Source organism: Desmodus rotundus, chromosome 1, assembly GCF_022682495.2.
Source record: "Desmodus rotundus isolate HL8 chromosome 1, HLdesRot8A.1, whole genome shotgun sequence".
Taxonomy (NCBI): Eukaryota; Metazoa; Chordata; class Mammalia; order Chiroptera; family Phyllostomidae; genus Desmodus; species Desmodus rotundus.
In genome coordinates, this window is record NC_071387.1 from 190482522 (window position 1) to 190502669 (window position 20148).

At 34.2% G+C, this 20148-nt stretch overlaps 1 protein-coding gene across 5 annotated transcripts in view; it reads right to left on the reverse strand.

Annotated features, from left to right (window-relative positions):
* The window catches only part of LOC112321026 (cadherin-18), a 591686-nt gene that overhangs the window by 62977 nt on the left and 508561 nt on the right, over nucleotides 1-20148 (reverse strand). For 4 of the 5 annotated variants that reach the window (XM_053914028.1, XM_053914024.2, XM_053914025.2 and 1 more), the window contains 2 exons: nucleotides 13537-13724; nucleotides 638-891 (listed from right to left, as the gene is read on the reverse strand). In XM_053914028.1, coding sequence (XP_053770003.1) covers nucleotides 638-891; nucleotides 13537-13724 — 442 coding nt within the window. Of the gene's footprint in view, nucleotides 1-637; nucleotides 892-2342; nucleotides 2370-13536; nucleotides 13725-20148 lie in introns of those variants that run through there. The other variant, XM_053914030.1, reaches the window with a different exon arrangement.

Genomic DNA, 20148 nt, shown 5'->3' on the forward strand with positions numbered 1-20148 from the left:
GGGTGTAAGACTGTACGAGGTCACACGGCCAGTCAGTCAAGACTCCAGAGTCCCCCCACTGCTCTTCCTGTCTTCAGTCTAGTCTCCCAGTCGTGTTCTCGGCAGTGTTGGACATGCTGACATTCAGTGAGTGGCCGCTAGGTGAAGGCCACTCCGCTCAGCACTTCGAGTACATTGCTGCACACTTTCTCATGGCAGCCGAGAGGCAGCGGTTTTCTTCTTTTACAGGTAAGGGTGGATGGTTTACTAAAGGCGCACAGCTATTGCGACAGAACCAGGAATAAGATAAGCACCATTCCCAAACCCTCCCTGTTTGTACTGCACTTACATCTCATATCACTAAGGGACCGAAGCTTCTCTACTTTGCGATGAAATATTTCTACAAATTTCTCCAGTCAATTCAGTCAAATGGAAAAAAGTACTCTGTGTGGTCATGGAGATAGCTACATGTATTCTTAACTTGGCAGAAACCCATCTGCTAAATTACTCAGTTAAAGAATCAGTATTATAATTTAATTGCATTAATAGAAAAATGACTTAGAAATAACATATTTTAAATATATCTTATACATTTTTAAATACTATGAAGCCATCAAAATATTTATATGTCCAAAACTTTGAAGCATACCATACATACCTCACTAAACTATTAGCGCTGTCGGGATCTTGTGCCAAAACTGCGCCAACCACAGTTCCAACCTTGGCGTTTTCATAGACTTCCATGACGTAGGAAGGCATGGAGAACAGTGGAGGTTCATCCACATCGCCAACAATGATCTTCAGCATGGTAGCATCTTTAAAAGGGCCCAGGTGAGAGAAGCGAAAATCAAGATGTGTATTTGCTCCTTCTATGTTGAGGGTGTAGGACTTCTTTTTCTCATAGTTCAGTGGCTGTGAGGGAAGAAAACAAAACAGTCCAGCGTTATCACTGCTGTCACGATCACTTTCAAACAGCATGATTTTTCATTCTGTAAACAAGCTAATATGCATAGATTTAAGTCCATCTATTTTCTTTGACAACCAAATTATGTAGTTAGCTTACAATAATACATAAAACAGAAATCATGGAAACTCAAGAATAAAATCAATTGTGACTTTTTACAGCCATGAAGATGATGATAACTAGGTATAAAAATATTACCCGCAGGCAAACAAATTCTGCTTTTGGGAGGCTCTCATTCTTAGTCTCTTCAAATAACTTTTTTTCTATCTCCTTGCCAACCTGCATTATTCAACTTAAAAACAACGGCTATTAGTTTGTTACATTTTAAAGCTAAAGAAGATTTTTTTGCATTTTGCTTATAAACAATTTATCTCATATCATTGATGTTTACCTATCATCTTATTTTTACCTTGCTTATTTTAAACTTTGATCATATTTCAAAATCTGATAAATTTTTAAAATTTTCAATGCAATGATATTCTCTTGGAATTTTATGGAAAATTTATACAGTTTTGTTTTTTAATTCTTTTTAAGTAATTTTATCCTTTACTGGTAATGCATTTATGTATTTGCTTTTTATTATTATATTTTGGTGTAATCTACTTTATTCTTTAAATTATAGTCTTTTGTCTGTTTATATCATTGTTTTAGTTTTCAGAGTTTACTATTCATATAATCTTTTTTAGTGTTTCTTTCCTTGGTAACTGTTCAATATTTACTTTTTTATTAAAATATATATGTCAAAAGTTATAAATCTAACTTAGCATATAATGATAAATGAGGCCAACATGGCAGTTTGTCTCAAGGAATCTATGGTCTCACGTAGAATATTAAGTACTAAACCAACATTTACAGCACTGTGTATTTAGTGCCATACGACTGTGTACTATGGAAATTAATAACAAGGATACAAACCTAGGTGCATGTAAGCAGCTAGGTAATGTTTCTAAGAGGAAGTACACCTTGCAGATGAGAATTGAATGCTTAGAAAGTGTTAAATATGATGGACACAATAGGCCCTGTGACCTCAAGTGAGCTCAGATTTATGAGCTTAGAAAATCAAGCTCAGTGTCAAAAGTCTCCATGGTGACATTAGTGCAGATGATCTGGAGACCAGCCTTTTAATTTCAACCTGGTGAAGTATCCCCTGATGCTGAACTTCCTTATTAATATCTATGAGAGATTTTTTTAAATCCTTATTTCTGCCACTGACTTTGCACTAGCTTGCTTTGATCCTGAAGCCTTTTCTCTTGGCAAGATCAGAGAATGATTATTCCCTATGGAGGAACTCAGATATTTTTCTTCACCCTAAGGGCCAAGGAGAAGCTGATTAAAAACACTATCCTTATGGAATTTTATAAATAGACAGATCAGTCTTACTGACATTTATTTTCCTTACCTCTTCTGAATTGCCTTGGATAATTGGCCTTCCCAGAGATTGGTGATTGCATAGAAGGAAAAATAATTGTTTAATTTTCAAACTCTATATTAAGAATCTAAAACCTAGACAACTTCTCAAGTCATGGAGACATAGATGAGACTGAGTCACTACAATATTTTACAAATTTTTATAAAACAAAATAAAAATGTTTAAATATCTTGACAACTTAAATTCTCTAATGTGGATCATATATACACTATATATGCATTTACATATGATAAACATGTATTCTGAGTGTATATATTTTAAAGAAATGTTAATTGATTCTATAGTTTGTCACTCAGCAATTGGGAGCTATTTTCTGCTGAGGGAACTTAAACTAGAAATGAACTGCCAAAGGAAAGAGCATCCATCCTGGTTGGGAGCTGCATTATCCCTAGTTGGACTGGTAGGTGGCATGCCTTTTTCTTTTCTTGACTCCTCTCTCTCTAATATTAGTGCATGAGGATTTTTCTTTGTTTAATTCCATACATTGTATTCAAATTTAAATAGCCTAGCCTAGCAATAGTACAAACTTGCTGCCTCTCAGGAGTTGGGTGGATGGTATTGTCCTTCTTGGCTCAGAGGAGCATGGATCGTCACCATCTGGGCTTGTTGCTCTTGGAAGGCAACATCCTTGGCGAGTTTACCATTTGCTGAAGATTTATAGAATCAACCTGCTGAATTTGGTAGACCTTATAATGACTAAGGTTCTTCTCTTTCAACATGAGTGTTTGAGAACTTAAAGCTGAAAAAATAGGATTAATTCATTTTACTATGGATGGTTAACATTCCTTTCTCATGATAACAGAATTTTAAAACATGCATCTCCACTTATTCACTGGTGTTGGCATTCATAATTTTGTAATTCTCAGTGAAATTGCAGAGGTAATTTTGGCCACTTCTGTCCTGTCACATGATGTTATTAAGCTGTGTATCCAACTTAACAGCATCTCTTTTTCTGGTTTTGAGCAGATCCCTCTGCAATTTAGGTGTCATTTGCCTTTGCACTAACCTACCTACTGCTAAGAAGCAGGCTGTTAATACGGACACACGATTTTATGTTTATGATTATCTGATATATATTTAACTACCTCAAGACAGGAATAATAATTTTGCAGAACTTGTTTGCCAGGACTGGCAGATGGATGGATGAAGACCCATCTGGAGCCACCAAGGAATAAGAGGATTATTTCAGGTGGGGAAAGAAATATAGAAGCCGGCGAATTAATGCACATGGAAATATTTTAACAACCTCATTTATGAAAAATATAAGCAGTGCTGAACTGCAAGTTAGAAAAAGTGAGAAGGAATTGTATCCATTTATTTATTTTTAGTGAATGTAGGTTTATGTATACAATATGAAGTATGTTGATTCTTTGTTTTGTACAAACAATATAACTACAATAGTAGATAGTGATTGGATTAGGAGTATAATTATTTTTATATTATTCTAAGTCTAATTTATATTTTATATTTCCCATTATTTACTCTATAAATTTTGCCTGACCAAGATATTTGGTGTAGGGGTAGGAATTGATAACATGAATATAGTTTTTTCTATTTAACAACATTTCATAACTATGACAAATTTGTTTTCTTTGAAAACTGCAAGTCTATATTATCAATTCCAGTCCTAACACTTTCAGAGATTGAAGTGATGTGACCACAAACCAAGGAATGCATGGGGTCAGCAGAAGCTGGAAGAAGCAAGGAATGTATTATCCCCTAGAGTTTATGGAGGGACTGTATCCTAGCTAACCCCTAGCTTGATTTCAAACTCCTGACCTTCAGAACTCTGAGATAATGTTTTAAACCACCCAGTTTGTTGTAATTTGTTACAGGAGCCCTAGAAACAAATACAGATTTATTTGCTTCATATAAAAACACAGTGGATTTTTTTTTAGTGTGCTGAAAGACTTAAATAGCATGGGAATCATGTTATCAAATCTTAAGGTTTGATAGAATTTCCTTTGTGTATCATTGAGTCTAAAGTATTTGGAGAGGTAGTTCTTTCACAGGTTTCTAATTTTCTTATATGAAAGCTGTTTATAGGTATTTTCTATTTCTTTGAAATTGCTTTCTAGAAACTTTGACAAAAATATACTCTACATGAAATTTATTTGTATAGAATTGAGAAAATATTGTTACACTTTCCATTTTTTTCTAGCTATTTATTTCCTATTATTCCTTCCACATTTCTTAACAAGATTAAAGCTTATTTATTGTTTTATTATTTAGTGTATTGTTTTCTTTCCAAAAAATCAGGTTTTTATATTTAATGTTATATTTCTGATTTCTAACCTCCTTTTGTCTTTATTTTATCTCCCTTTATTTTTCTTAATATTTTAGTGATATATTTATTTCATTTTATTATTTAATTTTCTATATTTAATATATTTCAGATTATGAATACACTTTCAGAAGTACTTATTTTGCATCTCATAATTTTCATATATATCTTTTTTCTAGAAAGTGTGCAATTTTGTTGCACATGTATTCTTTAGTTTTCATGGTATTAAAGAAAAGATTGCTATTGTGGTTAAGTTTTCAGGTTGAGGAAATTTTTGTTTTTGTTTTTGTTTTCTGGGTCAATTTTATTAATTTTTAGTTGTATTGCATTTGGAGGACAACATTTTGTCTGTACTATTTTGGATTCTGGGTATTTATATGTTTTTTGAAGACTATGTATGCTTAATGTTGTTAAGTTGAAATAAAAGATATGTATGTTCAGAATACAGACATTAATACATATCAACCTTTCTATTAATTGCTATTGAGTTATTTTCATTTTTAAAACATTTTATTTGTCATGGGTTGAAATAACCGTAGTACTTGTCTGGTTCTATAATTAATTCCTTGCATATATTGTAATACAACATTAGTATTTAACAGTATTGGTGTACCATATTTGTAGATTGTTTTGCAAATGTTGTTGCTGTCTTAATATTCCGCATATTTACCATTTTTGTAAACACATTGTTGATTGTAAGGTTTTTCTTATCTTTTTATAATTTTCGTTTGGATTCCATCATGGTAGGCATTAATATCAAGTCTTACTTTCCTTTTTATTTATGTTGTGATTCTTTTATTTTAATCTTTTTTTATTTTGCTGTTGTATTTTAGGTGTTTCTGGTTTTGTTTTGCTATCATTTTCCTTTACTACCCACAGCTATTTTGGTTCGATGATGTATTGACTAAGGTTGTGTTTCCTCATATTTAATGTTCAAAGTTGCTTACATGTAATCTCTGTTCTTGAAGGACAATGTATCAATCGTTGGATAAAAAGCCCTTAATTCACATTCATTTTCTTGAGTATCTGCTACATACTGCTTGATGGATGCTTAAAAATAATCTCCCACACAAAGATTTCCCTGACTCTCTTTCATTTACTTAATGATAAATAAACCTACGTCATCAGCACTTAACATCATGTATTATAACCACGTTTCATGTCTCCTCAGTTTTCCCTAAGAGAAGGAGTATTATCTGATTCATCTTTGCATCTCGGGTACCTGTCATAATTCCTAGTACATGGTGGGTGATTAACAGCTCTCCCTTAATCTTAAATCTAGGTGTGTTTAGAGTATAGAAAGGTGCTCTTACACGGTTTACATCTGAAGGATGGAAAATGCTACATTATTTTAAAAATATGAATAGTTAGCCACCTATCTATGACCTAAGCAATTAACATACTTTAACTCATTTAATCACCACAACACCGCCGAGAGGTATAATTGTTTCCCGTTCACAAGAAGGGAACTCAAGGCTCAGCAAAGGTAGCTAACTTGCACAAGGCAACAGCCTGGTAGTGATATATAATTGGGATTTGAACGCAGGCACTGGGACTCTACAAGTAGTCCTCTTAAGTATGATGTACACCGCTTAAAATCGAGTTAGCACATACATAAGGTAGTGTGACATTCAAATTTATGACTAAGGATGAACATATTTTTAGTGGAATATAATGTCCTCATTATTAAAAGCCATATTCATGTATCACTTTTGTGTTTACAATAACATTGAAAATGTACTGATAACTTCCTTAATTCTACTTTAAGCAATTCTTACTATGAGATCCCTTATTTTTATAATGCCCTTAATTCACTGCCTCACAGAGCTTAGCAACTGAAATGCTTTTCATGCAAAACTCTTTATCAACTATGCCCCTGCTAGATGTGCTTATTCTCCTGGAATTTAACTTCCCCAGTCAGTGGGGCTTCTCTTCCTTTGTTTTAGTTACTCCTCCGAATCCTAATGTAATTCACCATCAGTGAGTTACCTCCAACTTCTATGTTAAACTTTAGTTTCTTAACTTCATCATATTGCTCTTAGTAATTGCTTTTATATATCATTAATAGAACTTACAAAATACCATCTTTTCCCTCTTTAATATTAACACATTTAATTTTACTGTAGTTCTCTTCTTTCCCATCAATCATTTTCCAGCCAGCTCTACATATTTGAGACTTTCTAATTGTTACTCATTAATCACTGATAATAGTCAATCAATCACACTAGTATATTCCTCCTCTGGAACTATATAACCATTATAAATAAAAGGGTACTAAAAATAACCTTAAGCCAAGTTATTCTATGACTTCATTCTTTTTTGGAGTTCAGGAAGGTACTAAAATTCTGTGTTCCTAAATATTAAGAGAAAAAACTTTTTTGACCTATCTTCATTCAATTTCCATGTTGCACCATCATCCAGGTGTCTAAATGCAGGAATAGGAGTGCGGTAATGGACTCAATATCAATATTTTAACACATCAAAACATCACTTCAACCATGCAAACATTGGCCAAATCCTAGGATAGTGACTAACGTCACTAATTTTGTTTCCTGAAAAGAGTGTGTAATGTAAACAGTAGGATTTCGCCAAACCATAAGATAAATGGCATGAATGTGAACAATGTTTCTTCAGCTTGACTGCCTTCTGACGCTGTGTTTGCGGTCCTGGTCAGACACTTTTCCTGACTGATGGGCATTCCGTGGAGCCTGGAACGATGTGTGAGCTTTCTTGTTATAAGTTTCTCTATGCAGGAGAGTGTAATGTTTATTCAACATGTATAATTCCAAGTGTATCAACACAAACAAATATTACATGTTTTATTGTCATTTGAAGACTGGGAAAGTAAATGAAGATATTTTATTCCAAATTACATATACATACATAGATAGTATATTTAACACTACATATTATTTATATATATAATTAAATACAAGCATACCTATGTGTATATATGTGTGTTGATATATATCCACACATATGAAGACTTACTGATAACACATGAACATGAATAGTTTAATTCATCAGGATATTTTGACCGATCATTTTCATCCACCTAGTGCACTAAATTATAATGTAGGTATATGTAAACTTCAGCTGACTTCAGGGTGTTTCAACTGGTCTACAGTTCCAGGCTGGTGGCCATGCCTGCAGATGAACAGTAACAACAGAAGTTGTCCAAGAGCAGTTCTCTGTCAAAAGTTATTACAAACACGGTCACAGCTTTCACTGAATTGAAGCTTGGCTTCTTTTCTCTTTGGTGTCTGGCTGAGCAGTAGAACTACTTTCTAAATATTAAAACCTTATAAAACATTTCAAGTTTGCTGAGGTTTTCGATAATAAAACCCCTAATGAGTATTCAGCTTTTGTAAATAGCTCACTAGAATGAGAAACTTATTTTTTCTTAGGTGCAAAGTGAGCTCATGCATTTGCCTATATGTGTATTTACAACGGGTTGAGATGCTCTGTCTGTTGTTCTTTATGGTCCAGGGCCCAAAGCCTTCCAATCCCATAGCAGAGAACATCCTGATTCTCAGTCTGTCATTCAATGCCCCACAAAGTAATGACCCAGAAAATCAAATGAACATTACCTACTAAAAAACCAAAATGTGGTTATTAGGAATAGACAGGATTGTTATAGTGAAACACATTCCACATTGTTATTTCTTAGAATTAACTGAAACTTTTAATATAACTTTTATAACATTATGTTTACTCTTATGATCCATCTCAATGGAGCATTTCATAAGTGAAATAGTATAATACATAATAAAAATTGTATATTATACTGTATAAAAATAAAAACATATAAGTACCTTGTAATAAAAATGATTAAGAACTATTATAAGCAGGAATATGTTTATAGCACACACACACACACACACCACACGCACACACAGTCTGTCCAGAATGTATACAGCCATAGAATATGAAAAATAGAGACATTTATTGAAGAAGATACAAGATACAAGATACATTGTACATAGGGTAATGATGCCTCAGTACCCTTCAAAGTAGGTACTTTGGGACTTCACAGTTTTCCCAATCACCATCAGCTACCCCATCGAATTTTCCTGAATCTCATCAATAGTCTGAAATTTCTTCCCTTTCAAAGGTGATTTTAGTTTTGGGAAAAGCCAGAAGTCTCAGGGCACCAAATCTGGGCTGTAGGGGGGCTGAGTCACCTGGGTGATTTGATGTTTTGCCAGAAAACTCTACATGAGATTTGAGCATGAACGGGCACATTGTCATGATGAAGCTGCCGATCACCAGTTGTCCATAGCTGTGGCCCTTCTGAATCATCCAAGTAGTTTCTGAACAGTAATGTTCAAGCTTAACAAAATTTGATGTGGGTTTTATTGCTCTACTCGCCTAGTCATTTTGAATGCAAAGGCCACACAGTACACATGCTCACTCAATGTTACCTACCTCCCTCACTGACAAGTACAGTGAAGTCGCCATTGTTCATGCATGCGCCTTCCAGTCCACTCTCATTGGCTGCCAGGTTACATTGAGGTCATGCAAACCATTCCCCTCATATTAACAATGGCCAGACATTTTCCAGACAGACCTCGAATGCATTCTTGGGAATTACTAGTGCAGTCATCATAAATTAACCAGACAATGTCATATATTTCTCAAATGGCAGGACCAAAATTTATATTTTGTCTGCCAGTAATGCATGTTTTCAACCACCCTTCACTGATTTGCAGATAAATTTAAGATTTTTTGTTTAAATCAACAGGTATTGTATAAGGTATTAAATAGGCATAAAAAAGAAAAGTGATGCTACAAAAATATTACTGAAAGTCATTAAAAGCAAACAGGGTTGGAGCCTTGAACTTAAAAAAAAACAGAACAACTTTATAAAGAGTAGAAAGTGATGTAAAGAGCCCAAGCAGAGATTTTGAAATCGGCTGCTAAGAAGCACATCCTCAGGTAGATCTTTGCATTAGAGGAAAGAGTGCTTCAGCTTGCATTCATTCTTATCACTTGTCCCCTTTCCACCCAGTCAGGCTCCATTTAACAATGAATGAAAGTTATCAAAGTGTATTTACAAGGTACCATACCATGGACTGGTGAATTTAACTTGGCAATTTTCTGATGAGGGAATGATATGGGCAGGAAAGTGCAGACACTCTTGTAAGCTGATTGATAGAGCATGGCTGGTTTTGATCTTTGGGAAGATTAGCTGCTCTGACTTTCAGGCTAATGTGAGCTGCTTTAAAGATTAAATAAGGAACAGGTTTTAATGGACTTTTATCCATATCCTGCCCTCTGAATCAGGTTAAAACCCATTGAGTCAAATAGTTTAGGTTTTAAGTTGCTATTATTTACAACATAAAACATAGTAATGAAGCAACTCAGATTTGTAACGCTAATCTGAAGGATAAAAATACTAGATGAACGCAAACATTAATGTATCCTAGCAACAGTCTAGATTGCATTAAAAAACAAATTCAGGGAAAAGGTAAAAGTCAAATTGAATTTGTTAACTGTCAAGATTACTTTTAGTATGTCATCACTACCCTTTACACAAGTAAAACAATCATCCCGTCTTGAAAATGCCTATTCTGTGTGTGTGTGCACAATACAGAATGAAGAATGTTAAATACATGTGCCTGCACATACATATATGTCAATTTCCCTTCATTTTTACAAAACAAATAAACAAATTAATTGAAGCCATGCAGGGTGGTAAAATCCTCAATCCCACAGAATATACTTGTGTTTCATATCAGGTGTATATTCAAACCATTCACCATCAACCTCACTTTTTAAAGTCAATGATGCTCCATAAGCAAGGACACCCCCCCGTATATACACATGCACACTGAGGCCATCATATCACAAACTCATCTGCAGCCATTTCCTTTGCCCTCCTGTCTGATTTCTCATGGAATAAGGCATACCACCATTGGTTGTTTCTTTCTACTGTGATCAAGATTCTAAGCAGGGCCATCTCTATCTTAGTTCAGTTCTTAAAATCAGTTATCCTCTCTTTTGTATTCTCAGTTTCTTGTTTCTATTGACCTTTTACATATCTACAGAGAAACACACTTTCAAGTTCTTTAATTTACAATTAAAATGTTCATTTCATCATGTTCTCATTAATTTGCTTCATAACTTTTCTCCACTGCTTCACTATCAAGTTTCCCAAAGAAGATGGCGTGTTTTTTCTTTTTTTTCTCCATTTCCTTTATTCACATTTTCTCTCCAGCATGCTGCATTTGTTCTTTTCTCTATTGTAGCAAAGAAAAATATAAGTTTTTTCCAACCAAGTATGTAAAATAAGTAATTGTCCAGACTCTGAAGGCAGTCTCCCAAGATCAATTTTCTGTTGATGAATTTCTGCTTGGCTACAATTTTTTCTCTCTCCATGATTCAGTTTCTGTAGCTATGATTTTACTTCTTTAGATGTGATTCAGTTTATTTTTCATTAGTGAGGCTAATAACGCTCTATATTTAATGCCTGAGTGAGTTTTAAAGAAATGATAACAGGTCTCCTGACTCAGCTAATCAAGACACAAAAAGTACTTCAAACCTTTCCTGACGCTGAGAAAACACTCAACAAATACTAGTTGCTCTTACTATTATGTTAAAAATGATGATGATGCTAAGCTGAAAACTGCTAGTGACAACCACCCTGTCTTCCCTTTTACCAAATACAATTAATATTTATGATCTTAAATTGATTTAAAGTTCTCAAATGTTCACATTTTATCCATCACTTGTTTCCACCTATACTATCTCCCTTGGGAATTTTCAATGCCAATGGTTTTAAATTTTTTCTTCCTAGACTGTATTTCTCCTTTGCATTCTACTTGTTTTTAAAATATTGGTGTTATGTTGATATATTTAGGATTCAGAGTTTATATTTCAGGAAGATCTGGTCTATTTATCTGAGTTTCCCTGAGTGGCAATGATCCAAGGAATGAAAAGCAGGCAGTACCCTCCTCATCTTTTCATCCAAATTTCCGTCCATCAATTATCTAACACTTATTGAATGCACCGTATCAGAAGACATGCTAGATGTTGAGGTGAGTTAACAAGTCTTGTCCTCATGAAGCTTACATCAACATTTAATAAGAAATATTGACATCAAATGAGACCAGCTTACAAACCTTCCATGGCTCTGCATTGGTAAAATTCAACAAGGCCTTGTGTGCCCTTGTACCTACTGACTTAATCACGCCCCCTTTCTGCTCCAGAATCAGCAATGTTATTTGGTTACTTAAGGAACTATGTTCAACCCTCCTTAGCCTCTTGGGACTTTTTCTTTTCTCTTTCTGGAGTGCTCATACTGGGACTCTTCACCAATAACTTGTAAGATTCTTTCAATTCCCTGTTCAACCATTGTGGACCATCAGACAGGGTCAACTATTCTATGTTTCCCTCCATGGCTTTGTATAACACTCCTTCATAGAAAACGTTTTATTCTTGATCTAGGAATGGACATGATGTTTGATCAATGTCTGTCTGCCTTCAGAGATTGAGAGCTCTGTTCTGTCACCTGCACAGTCTGACTCTGCTCTCCCTTGCATAGTTTGTGTGGAGCACAGCGAGAGGCACACAAGAGGCACTCAGAATCCTTATAGTTGCCAAATAAAGATATGAAACTGATACTTTTATCACATTTTTGACCAGACTCAATCTCAGGAAAAAAAAGATTAAAATGAGAATATATCTTAAGTGAAGATACACGTTTTATTACACAGACAAATGGTGTCTACCACTTTGTAAGTATTTACACATTTTAATTTCTACTTTGTGTAGCATCCAGAAAACACCTCAATCTCGAATTTTAAATCAATACAAAATTGTGATTACTAAAAGAATTAATAAGATTTTATATAGTGCAGGTAGATAGTTGTATACAAAATCGGCATATTCACCTTAATATCTATAACAGCACATGAAGGTAAAATGTCTCAGCCTGGATTCTGAACATATTCTATGGTAGAATAATTTGGAGTACTTGCTAAAAAGGCCAATCCCTTGGCCCTACTCACTTCATCCTTCCTGAATCAAAATACGTGACAGTTAGTGCCTAGGGATCTGAATAGTAGTAGATTTTAAAGATGAAATCATTAAACATTTAAAGACTGAGATACACTGCGCTAGGAGTTACATTTAAATTGTTTGTTGGCAATTTTCTGAGTTCCACTTCACTTTTATGAGTACATGAGAATTATGTGCTCTTAAAAGCAGAAACAATAGATTCAGCCCAATGGCAAAAATTAAGGGGGAGTGTTATTAAGGAACATGCATAAAGGACCCATGGACAAAGAAAACTGAGGGAGGAGGATTGAAATGTGGGAGGTGGGGGTGGGTGGGGCAGGGGAGAGTAATGGAGGGAAAATGAGGACAACTGATTGAACAACAATTTTTTTTAAATAACAAAATGAATGGGGGATAAGGGTAATGGTTTCACCAAAGCTGGCTTGATGGATCTAAAACCATCAAGTAACAACCTATATCTTAAAGAGTGTTAATTAACATGATGAAAAATTTTTAATTAGGTAGAAGAGTCTCTTAATGTTACCAGATTACTACAACATAGTGTAGTGATATTAATAGCACTGACATTGATGATAAACCTGTTATCTGAGAACAAAGATGAAGGGCACATTCACAGTGTATTCTAAATCATATCTTTTCAACATACAAAATATACTTTATCAGAGGGTATCCAAAGACTCAGTCACACACTGCATAATTGAAAGTAATTACCTTTTAAAGAGGAAATATTTATATTACCTAATGACCTGATAACATGGATTATTCAAATGTCAAATATGAATTATATGAATAATCTGCCAAAATTTCTATTCATGGAAAAATGGGTTACCTAAATCAATAACATTATTTTCATTTTACCTTCTTTAAGAACAGGATCCCTTCTCTGGTCTCTTTGTCAGTAGAGATGGCGAATATCCCAATGCCATCACCATTAATGATGGAGTATGTCATGTCAGCATTTGAACCAGTGTCTGCATCATTTGCCTTGATTTTCCCAACGGCTGAACCAACTTGAGCTGACTCAGGAACATACAGCTGATAGTGCTCTGCAAAATATTTTATATTAAACATTTTGATGATGATGTTTATATTTTACAAGAAAATGCATTAAATTATTTAGAAAATGTATTTAAATAAACATTAAATTAAGTAATGCATAAAGTAAAGCTGTTTTCAAATTTTAAATATTATTGGGTTGGCCAAACAGTCCGTATGCTTTTTTCCATAAAATGAAAGACACGTTTTTTTATTTTCACCAACAACTTTATTGATTTGGATATTTTGAGTATGCCAGCCATCTCCCATGTGGTATAATGTTGATTGTTCTCAATGTCTCAATTTGATTGCTATCAACTTCAGCCTGGCTGTGGAGCATCGTCCAGTGAGAAATCTGCAGCACGAAACTTTGCAAACCACTTTTGACATGTTCAGGCAGTAACACCACCCTCCCCATGTACTTGCACACATTTGTATTTCAGTTACATTTTTACCTTTCTTGATGTAATAAAGCATAATATACTGAAAATGTCAGTTTTCTTCTATCTTTAGTATTAAAATAGCTACACAGAAACTCATCAATTTTGATGTTTTTTTAATGTATGCTGATATGACAGCTGTCACAATATAATCTAACAAAATTGTTTTAAATGAAGTTAAGGACAACTAAGGGTTACTAGATCTATCTTACAGAAAAAAAAATGCATTTTTTTGCCAACCCAATAGTACACCACTTAGTAATGAAATACTTGATTTAAGTAAACTTTAACACATATGCAAAATAGCCTACATGTAAATAATTTATAGATATCAGTATTAAAATATTTTATCAACTCTTTACCTGCAAACAACAGAAAGATAGATGAGGGAAGTTTTCATTCTTATGTCGAGCAAAATGAACCTAATACCCACTCAAGTATTAGTGCAATCCTCAATCTTTCTTTTTCCAGATAACATGGGAAATTCAAAGTGAAAACAGGAAAAAAAAAACCCAACCCATGAATGTGATTTTTATTTTGATCAATAAAGTTAATTTGGTGTATAATTTGGTATATACCTGGCTTAATATATAAGCTGTGACAAAGAAATATAATAAATATTTTTATACATGTATTTCCAGTCAGCTTCTAAACATACTTTAAAGTTATTTTATAGTAAAGTCAAAAATAGATTATTAAAATTACAAATTAAGAATAGAGTTAACATATACCCTAGCAACCCCTTTTTGGGTATCTACACAAAACTTGAAAACATTTATTCACAAAATTATATGCACTCAATGTGTATTGCAGTTTTATTCAGGTCAAGACATGGAAACAACCTAAGTGTCCTTTGATAGATGATTGGATAAAGAAATTGTGTGGGGGTGTATGTATGTGTGTATACACACACACACACATACCTACATACATGTAACGGGATACTACTCAACCATAAGAAAAGATTTAATACTTCCATTTGCAGCAACATCAATAGATGTTGAGAATAATTTGCTAAACAGAATAAGTTGACAGAGAAAGTTAAGAAGCATTTGATTTCACTCATATGTGGGACATAAAATTGAAAGCAACCAATGAACAGACAAGAAAAAACAAACACAAACTCATAGACACACACACAAAAGTATTGTGGTCACCGGGGATAATCCATCTAAATAACTTTATGGTACAGTTCAGTCAGCATTTCTACTGTTGTGAAAAGAATTCCTCAGGGTCCTCTGTTTGAGTTCACAAGAAGGTTATGTGTGGTGAGAATGTTATGAAGTTTTCAAGAGGATTGAAGTAGATTAAAAAATACCACCCAGACTGCAATTTCACACACACACACATAAATGTATATAATCACACATATTATCTATACAAACACAGATCTGTGTGTTAAATAGTATTTGCACTTATGTATTAGCTTGAGATAGAGAGAAAAAGAAAGAAAGAAGGACATAGAGGAACAAAGATACCATGTATTTAATTCTCAGGAAGAAATTTTATAATTGGGCTTGTAAGCACTTAATAATTCTTCTTCTTCCTCTTTTTCCTCTTCCTCTTCTTCTTGATGGAACAGGACTTAATTCTTAATTCTCCCTACTCAAATTAAGGGGAGAGTTTTCCTAGCTCCATCCCTTTTTTTAGAGCATTTACTAGAAAAAAAGTATTGTGTTAATAGTTATCAATAATGGGAAGATATTATACCAAAATTGTGTAGCTGCAAAGAATCACTGGAAAAAAAATTCTTCATGGTAAAATAAATTGTTGTTTTGTTGAAGGCTAAAATAAGTAATGATTTTATGTAAGTTTGTGAGATACAAAGACTCCTCGCAAACCAATCGAAGGGTCCACATTTACATCACTAAAGATTATGAAATAGAGATATATTTTGTCAGAAGAGAAAAACCTGCAATTAGCCATCTGATTTACTGCTGTTAAGTGGGCTCTTTTTCTTGCATCCATAAGTGTTGGATTTATTTTGGTGTTTATAATAAATATCATCAGGATAAGTTTAGTTCTAGGTAGTGTTCTGAATTTATTTTTTAGTCCTAAAGATTTTTTTCAGAATGTTAACTTTTTGTTGTTCTTCTTTTTAAAGGAATGTTAACATTTCAGTTTTCTTCTCCAACCACTCCTACATATGTAATGGATTAACTTGCTCATTGGATACCGATTTTTCTCTACTTTCATTGTTTCACACAATGAAGTCAGACACACACAGTCAATCATGAATAAATCATACAACTCGTTCACAGTCTGCTTTGCAGTCACAAATGTCTGTCTGCCTCTCACACGTAAAATCCACTGACACGATGAGTGACACCAGATAACTGTAAACCACAGCATCAGACGTGTCGTGCAGGTGCACTCGGGTCACCAGGGCCATGAGGAACTATAAAGTCTATTGAAGGAAAACTCACATTCATGTCAGCACCAAGTACACATGATGCCCTGAACTCGTGTTACTCCACTGTTCGCCGCTTTGGGCTTCCTGGGGCTCCACAATAAAGCTCCAGTAGAGAGCAATGTTCTCTGCATTTTCAGGGTCAGGGGACCGGTGGCACTGGAGCATCTATGCTAACATGTACCAGTGGAAGCTCTTTAACTAAAAAAGTGGTTTTGATAGAAACAGCAAGCTTTTGGGAGTTGGTAGCTATTGCTGTCTTATAGTCCCTTAAATGAACTCATACCTACTGAGACAGTTGTTTTATGCATTACTGAAACAATATCCAGGCCCACTATAACTTGTTCCTGCTCATTCCTCTAAATTTAGGTTCCTATCTCATATTAGATACCTAATATTTGTCAAAGTAAAAATACTGATCATTTACATATTTAAATTTACTTTCTTTTTCTTTTTTAATGAATGGTAATGCAGGCCGGTTCACTCTTGGCAATCATTAAATATTTTTTGTGGAAAATTTAGATAGTGTGTGAAGATAATTTTTCCCTGAATGAGGAGTCTATCACACCAAATGTTTACTATATAACCTAAGGCATTTTGATGACTTAAATTATTTTTCAGGTCGAATTTTCTCTTATCTGAAAAAGTTAAATACATTGGAACAATTGTGAATTAAATGCCTTAAAATTAATGATATGACTGACATCAGAAAAATGGCAAGTTAGGAAGCTCCAAGTCATCATTTCCCAGGGAAACATTAAAAACACTGGAAACCAGTTGAAAAAGTATGAGTTATAGGGCCTCTGGAAAAAAGTCGAAGGTCTATAGTAACCAAGCAGGACTTGGGGTGTTGTCACTTGCTCTGGCCCCACCCTCTCCCAGGACACAGAGATTGTGGTTTGCAGGAAGTGTTGCTCAGTGCCCAATTCCCTTTATGAAAAAATCAACAAAGATGACAAGACTTTAACCAGAATGACTATTAATAAAATAAGAGAAGATTCTTTTACTAAAATCAGAAACAAAGTGGAGATATAACCATAGATTTTGTAGAAAGAAAATAATTGTAAGAGAATACTATAAAAAATCATACACTGACAGGACAGAGAAATCATAGAAAACTGACAACATTTTAGAAACACACAAGCTATAAAGACTAACTTATGAAGAAATTAGAATTGTTATTATCAAAAATAAAATCAAAAGAAAATAGTAAGTATTAACAAGCAGTAGAAAAATTAAAATACTTGTGCATTGCTGTTGCAAATGTAAAATAGTGAATTTTCTATGGAAAACAGTATGGTGGTTCCTCAAAAATTAAACATAAAATTATCAGTTTATCCAGTAATCCTACATCTGGCTACCCATGCAAAAAATTGAAAACAGTGACTTGAATATATATCTGCACAGCAATTTCATGGTACTGTTATGACAAAAATGGAATCGTCCCTAATATCCTTCAATAGTGAATGGCTAAACAAAATGTAACATAATATACAATAGAATACTTATAAGCTCTAAAAATTAAATGGTGATGTATACTACAGTATAATTGAAGCTTGAAATAGTATGGCAAATGAAATTAAAAGAGGGCAAAAATTGTATAATTCTACTTATATGATGTAACTAGAAAAGTAAAATTCCGAGACAGAAAGTTGAATAGTAGTTACAAGGTACTGAGCAGAGGGGAACACACAGAGTTAGTGTTCAAAAGGCACCAAGTTTCAGTTTTGCAAATGAAGAGAGTTCTAAAGATGGATGGTACTGAGGATTGAATAGCAATGTAAATGTATGAATACCAATGAACTGTAATTATGATTAAGATGGTAAATTTTATGTTATGCAGATTTTATCACAGTAAAAGTTGGGCCAAGATGTGAACAATTGCTATTTGAATCTTTCTTGAGAATGGTAAAAATTGGGATATCATAAATACAGGAAAAACGTTATGATAGGGAGAAACCCACAAAAATGAGAAATATAATATTACTACAAAAAGATACAATAGTCTCTAATATGTTAACTGTGCTCTGGTTCATTGATGGAGAAGCTGAAATAAGTCAGTGCAATGGGCATTATTGAATTTTAGATATCAAATTACTTGTAGAATATTAGTAAAGTTGTTTTTTCTCTTCACATGAATATATGAGGTTTGTCCAGAAGGTATCCAGCCATGTAATACAAAAAATAGAGACATTTACTGAAGAAGATACAAGATACAAGAAACATTGTACACAGGACAATGATGCCTCAGTTCCCTTCAAAGCAGGCACCTCAGGATCTCACCCAGTTCTCATCACTATCAGCTGCCCTGTCATATTTTCCTGAATCTCATCAATGGTGTGAAATCTCTTCTTTTTCAAAGGTGGTTTTAGTTTTGGGAAAAGCCAGAAGTCACAGGGCACCAAATCTGGGTTGTAGGGGGGCTGAACCACCTGGGTGATTTGATGTTTCACAAGAAAACTCTGCACGAGACGTGATGTATGTATGGATGGGTATGTTGTCGTGGTAAAGCTGCCAATTAGCAGTTGCCCATAGCTGTGGCCTTCTGAATCGTCCAAATAGTTTCGAAGAGGAATATTCAAGCTTCACACAAAATTTGCTGCGGACTCATTGCTCCACTCAGTCATGTGGAATGTGACAGGCACGCAGTTCACATGCTCACTTGATGGCCTCTGCCACCCCCACTGCCTAGTGCAGTGAAGTTCATGCGTGCTTATCCCAGTCCACTCTCCTTGGCTGCCAGGTTACATCGATGCCACACAAATTATTCTCGTTATATTAACAATGGCTGGCCATTTTCTGGACAGACCTCATATATGAATAATTTCTGTTATAGTCTACCTCATTAGGAATCTTAATGTTATCTTCAAATAGACCTATTTTTGTTTTGATCCTATATAAATATACATAGCACAGAGCTACAAATATAATTTCATATTTTTGTCTCTGTGCTACAACTTTAACTGCTGGATATTATCCTTTCCACACAATTTCTTAGAATGCATCATAAAATGCTAATGATTAGCTGAGGTACATTTAAAAAAAGAAGATTTGGCAGGAATAATAAAAAGGCATTTGGCTCAATGAAGCTTGGCCCTTTTAACACACTTTTTTTTTCCCCAGGATAGTATTGATTCTAATTGCTTTTTAAAAGACCCTTTCCTTGCTTCAGTAACTTTGCCAGGTGAGCAAATAAGTCATTCCTAAGATAAACTCAGGCAACAGACTTCCAAACCTGTAATTAATCTCACCATTACATTATCGAGACTAATAATTGTATTACACATATAGTATTTATGTGGTAAAGTAAGTGGCTGTTTAAGACATCTATTTATTTATGGGCGATTCTGGGAGAAAACTGATTGGCATATACATGATCACAAACTGTAATATCTGAATTATCTAGGTTGCCTGACATTGACAGGATCGACCAGAGAGTTTCTGAATCTCTCTTTTCAACTACTTTATGCCCATAGTCTCCATTGGAAATGCTACTTTCAAATTATGAAGAAGACACAGAAAGAATCAGGAATTTTCCTGCAGCTAAGAAACTTGTGTTGAATATTAATTATTAAGAATTGCATT